Raw genomic sequence first — 5814 nt, 5'->3', positions numbered from 1 at the left:
TAGTTAGTTGCCAAGACAGCACTTCTTATTTTCATATTTGTTAATTTACAAAAAAATTATTTTTAATAATGAAATAATACTGAAATCAAAATAATATGGATATTTTACAATAAATAAACAAATATTGTAATAACATAAACAAATAAAAATTTAAAAAGCACAAACAAAATTGCTAAAACTTTAACTAAAATGAAAATGGAAAATATTAAAATAAAAACATTCAAAATATTAATAAAAACTGTAATAGTATATCAAAGACACTGATGCAAACATGCTTAGGTTCATCTCCAAAAACCATGAACAAAACTACACAAGATGAAATCAGATTCAACCCAGACTACTCTAAGAGTTAGTTTGTCAGCTTTTGAGTCCGTTCTAAACTCATATCTCATACATATCTGTACAGTGTGTCGTCAACAGTGTGACTTCAGTCATGTTTACAAAGATGATCGTGATAGAGACATTCCATGACAGAAAAGTGCTGTTGAGGTAAAACGATGTTATCAGATGGGGAATACCATTGTACTTTGAAATACATTAGGGCACTTTATGATTAGCACATTTATTTACATTGTTATTGATGTGATACTCTAAAGCACTATCATGGTAAAAATCATGGTAGTGTCCAAAATAACATGGACAGAGAACATCATATCTTATCTAATCATAATCATGCATTTTTTATATATATTTTATAAATATTTTTTTTTTTTTACATTTTCTATTTTTCTTTTTAATATTTTTATATTAATTATTATTTCTTAATCTGATGATTTACTTAAGTTTATATAATTTTTTGTATAGATTGGTCCTCTATTTTCCATCATTAAACAAGCTCCTTGAAGACCCGTGCCAGTTCCTGAACTCCTCCAATGTGCGATGCCAAAAAGTGACACCTGGCCCGGGGGTGTTTCCTTTGACTCTTTGTCTGGAATGGACGGTGCAGGAAGCTGTGATAGCGTGCTCAGCAGCAACTCTGGATTTGTGAGTATGACGCCATTCATTCATTTCCTTGAACATCTATGATTTCTTCATAGAACATCCAATGAACATCCTAGAACAGTTCACTCAAAACAAACACTGATTCACCATCATGTAATTCCAAACCTGTTATTTTGCGGTTATTTTTTCCATGAAACATAAGGGGATCTTTTCCATGCAAAGACAGTTTATAGTGATAATATCTGTTATCTCCAAAAACACTAGAAAAATTATCATAAAAGTACTCCATTGGGTTTGAGCGTCATAAAAGATTAAGTAAAATGTTCATTTTTGGGTAAACTATTACCAACATTCGATTTTTTTTTTAACACAAGGAACTGTCTCTGCTACTCCTTATGAATGCTGGGGGTTGAAAAGTTGCTTTTGAGCAATACTGCTCAAAAGAGGAATAAGGAAGCGTGGTGTGATTTTTATCTTATTTGAACTAAAGTTATTGAAACACGTTTTACCGTTCTTCTGTCATTGTTTACTCATTATCATGTTACTACAACTCTCTGTGAATACAAATACATAATGCAAATACAATAAATGAGGCGTTTCGTTTTCAAGCTTTAAAAATACATAAAGAACCATAAAAGCATGTTAAATATGTTTAAAGGTTAGGGTCACTAAGATTTTTTTTAAAAATTTTTTTATGTTTTTGAAATAAGTCTCTTCTGCTCACCTAGGCTGCATTTATTTGATTAAAAATGCAGTAATATTGTGAAATATTATTACAAATTAAAATAACTGTTTTCTATTTGAATATACTGTAAAATGTAATTTATTTCTGTGATCAAAGCTGAATTTTCAGCATCATTACTCCAGTCTCATGATCCTTCAGATTTGCTCCTCAAGAAACATTTCTTATTATCAATGTTGAAAACAGTTGTGCTACTATTTTTGTTTAAACTGTGATTAATTTTAATGATTCTTTAATGAATGGAAAGTTTAAATCGACAGCATTTATTTGAAACTTAAATATTTTATGAGATTTTACATGTTTTTACAGTCATTTTTGACCAATTTAATGCATCCTTGCTGAATAAAAGTATCAATTTATTATAAAAAAAAACTTTTCTTTGTGTGATAGAGTGATGATAGTCTGGAGCACCTTTCTGCTGAAGAGAGAGCCTGTCTCATGTTCCTGGAGGAGACCATCGAGTCGCTGGAGGTAGAAGACGACAGCGGTTTGTCTAACGATGAGCCTGATCGCCCAACTAATGGCATGAAAGATAAAACTGCTCAGCGGACATCCATCTACCAGAACAAATCTGATGGTAAGCAATAGCAGAATAAATTAAAGTACCTTTAAAGATGGTCTGTTTGAATAATGGCTCATAAATGTTCTCCTTCAGAGCTATCAGCCCACGAGGACCCAAACAAAGTGATTGGAAGAGATTGTAAACCATCTCAGAAGTACCTTGTGCCAACTCCTTTACTCCTTGCCAGTGGGAATGCAAAGATAGTCAGCAAACCAATGGAATCATCTCCCAAAGAAGCAGCTGTGGCATTTATTGACGCACCTGATGGGTTTAGATCAAGCCCTGACCTTCAACGACCTGGAAGGACAGTTTCCGAAGAAGCTGCTTCAAAAGTAGCACCTGCCAAACCAAGCATTGGACTATCAAGTGATGTGGTGGACTTGCCACCTTCGTTCACACCTGAACCTCCAGTTAGAACAAGTTTGCCTAGTGAATCGAAAGCCAAAGATGGTGTACTTAAGAGTTTGGATGTCAAGTCTCAGCTGAAGCAGAAGAAAGATTCCTCAGAGGTGCCGCTGGAATTCATTCCTCCACCCTCAGACTTCATGGATGAACCAGCGGAGAAGATAAGCCTCTCTTATTCGCCACCACCTCCACTGGTTTACGATGAGCCACCAGAATGGATTCCCGAACTCCCCAAAATGGAGCCTCACGTTTCTGGTGGATCTGTCAAGCCAACCGAGGCGACCAAATCAGTGAGTGCAGACCCAGATACGTCAAGTGAACCCTTATCCCACAATGAGGTCGAAAACCTACGCAAGAAGGTTTCCATGAAAGCACCTCACTTGACTCCGTTAATGGTTGCACACCATTCTGCAGCGGACAAACCGATGACACCTTCGCCGTCTTCAGAACATGTGCCGAAAGAGTACAGCGATCCCAAAAGCCCACCGGCTGTGGCGCCCAAACCCAAGAAGCTCCCATCGAATATCATCATCAAAAGCCACAAGGATCCGGGGACCACGCATTCGTTACTTCCTCAAACCGAGCGTGCTCAGATGGATCCGCAGAAGATCCGAATGGAGGCTTTGAAAAAATTAGGCCTGCTGAAGAACGAAGAGCTTGAAACGGGCCACGGCGTGTCTCCTTCTCATTCGCCAACATTCAGAGCTAAAAAGCGTCAGTCGCTTTGTAACCCAACAGAACCCGTTCAGGAACTGTCCAGACTTTCCAAAAGCCCCGTACCAGGGGATGTGCAACTACTAGCAGATACTCTAAAGCACCAAGATGCAAAAAGCAGGGAAGGTTCATTGAAGAAGCAACCGACAAGGTCCTATGAGATCAAAACAGCGTCACTGGAGCGCACAAGGTCTCGAACGGTCGCTGACCCTGCGCCACAGACGACGAACCCAGACAGGACCCAAGTTGAGTTGTCTCCAGGTCAGTTACGAAAGAGCAGAGATCGACCTCCTTCTGTAGGGAGCACAAAGGACTTTGGTATTGGCCATCATGCTGATGATTCAACCAAATCACTCAACACTGCTGCGGTTCAGCCAGGGAACGATGGCCAAAAGTTGCCCCGCTCCGGAATAAGCGTGATGATCTCTCCGCACGGTAATAATGGAGAGAACCGAAGGGAAGCCTTGAAGAAACTGGGATTACTGAGGGACTAATGGATGGTGCTACTGACTTTCACCGGTTACTCAATTCACAATTTATTCTGGGTATTAGGAACATTAGCATAGAAATGACAAATGCTGATGATACAGACTTTGACATTGTTTGTGATGCTTTTGGATTTCGGCTTGGTGGTCGATTTGCATCTTTAGCTACCTGCTTAAGTAAGTGACACAACGTAATATTTGCACTTTCATCTAAATTGTTTTGTGAAGGCTGCGTCCACATGAATTCGGATTAACCTGAAAACAACATTTTCTGCTCTTCTATCGTTTTCCAAAAGTTCCTTCTCAACTTGAAAACATCTGCTTAAAATGTCATAAAACTCACTGAGACAGTGTTGGGGGTAATGCATTACAAGTAACGCAAGTTACGTAATCAGATTACTTTTTTCAAGTAACTAGCAAAGTAACAAGTTACTTTTTCAAATAAGTAATGCTACTTTGTTTTCCCATTTATTCACCGATACCTCTCCTGTCTTTGTGTTGAGTGTGACACTAAAGACTGGAGTAATGGCTGCTGAAAATTCAGCTTTGTCATCACCAGTGTTGTAACGCATTACAAGTAACGCGAGTTACGTAATCAGATTACTTTTTTCAAGTAACTAGCAAAGTAACAAGTTACTTTTTCAAATAAGTAATGCTACTTTGTTTTCCCATTTATTCACCGATACCTCTCCTGTCTTTGTGTTGAGAGAAATTGGGAGTGAGGTGCAGAGGCACTTCCTTCAGCCTGAGGCTTATTAATTTCACTTTTGGTGTGAAAGGGCCTTTACAGTTGGCAAAAATCAATAAAAAGTAACTAAGTAATGCAATTAGTTTCTTTTTTTATGGAGTAACTCAATATTGTAATGCATTACTTTTAAAAGTAACTTTCCCCAACCCTGCTGAGATGATACGAGAGATTGGAAGTAATAAACTTATCAAGATATTCTTCTGGAACGATCTTTTATTAGCAAAATACCCCACCACTTGCTTATTTTATCTTGCTATCCACTTTCATAGTATTGCAGTATAGTATTTTAACGGCATCACATGACTAAATATGCGTCATCATTTTTTTGAATACCTAATCGTAAATGGCATTTTCAACTTTATCCACTTAAAATGTTTTACCCATATGGAAATATTGTTTTTAAATATATATTAAATTTTTTTTTTAATTATACAAAAATTGACAAAAATATATATGCTAAAATGTGTTTCAAAATATAATTATGTAAATATATTTTCTACCAATATATATTTTTTCCATTTTTATATTTTTAAAATATAAATATATTTTAATAAAAAAATATACAAAATGTAAAATATAAAATGTAAGATGGGAAATGCATTTTCTTGCACCTAAAATACATTTTGAATTATACTTTGGTACAATATATTGTTGGTACATTTAGAAATATATTTTGGCTTAAACTAAATATATTTTCAATTTAAAAAATGTATTTAATTGAGTTTCACTGTATGCAACACATAATTAGTATATATTTTGGCCAGAAAAAAAATATATAATTTTTGCTGTATGGATAACAAAGCTCTGTTTTTGCTGGACAAAAAACGTTGTTTCAATGTTGGTGGAAGGCCAAAACATAGAGATGCCTCAAAAGATGTGTTTTCAGATTGATCCCAATAAAGTGGACGTAGCCTAAGAAAAGAACATGTAAATGGATATTATATTGCTATAGCATTAAGATAATTATGGTTTCCAGATAACTTTCACTTTATGTGTAATGTAAAATGTAAATATAGTTGCAGTATTTTCCCCTGAAAAAAAAAAAAGAAACATCAGATTACCACAAGATGAATATTTAGTTATTCTATATTCTAATTATTTGTTGGCTCAAATAATCTCATCTCTGGTGTACATATTTCTTTGTTAAAAAGTGCTGCTCACACCGTTTTAGAAACTTTTAAATAAAATAAAAGTTATTCTTGTAAAATAATAGCAT

At 35.6% G+C, this 5814-nt stretch overlaps 1 protein-coding gene across 1 annotated transcript in view; it reads left to right on the top strand.

Moving 5' to 3' along the window:
- Nucleotides 1-4236, top strand: part of LOC107737047 (specifically androgen-regulated gene protein-like) — an 8618-nt gene extending 4382 nt beyond the window's left edge. Inside the window, exons 2-4 of the mRNA XM_016548449.1 lie at nucleotides 805-984; nucleotides 2075-2261; nucleotides 2340-4236. Coding sequence (XP_016403935.1) covers nucleotides 880-984; nucleotides 2075-2261; nucleotides 2340-3859 — 1812 coding nt within the window. The 5' untranslated portion in view covers nucleotides 805-879 and the 3' untranslated portion in view covers nucleotides 3860-4236. The remainder of the gene's footprint in view (nucleotides 1-804; nucleotides 985-2074; nucleotides 2262-2339) is intronic.
- Nucleotides 4237-5814: the final 1578 nt, after the last annotated feature.

This window comes from Sinocyclocheilus rhinocerous, unplaced genomic scaffold (assembly GCF_001515625.1).
Source record: "Sinocyclocheilus rhinocerous isolate Xijiao unplaced genomic scaffold, SAMN03320098_v1.1 scaffold464, whole genome shotgun sequence".
Taxonomy (NCBI): Eukaryota; Metazoa; Chordata; class Actinopteri; order Cypriniformes; family Cyprinidae; genus Sinocyclocheilus; species Sinocyclocheilus rhinocerous.
Note: the sequence above shows the minus strand (reverse complement) of the source record. Positions and strands in the feature narration are given on the sequence as shown.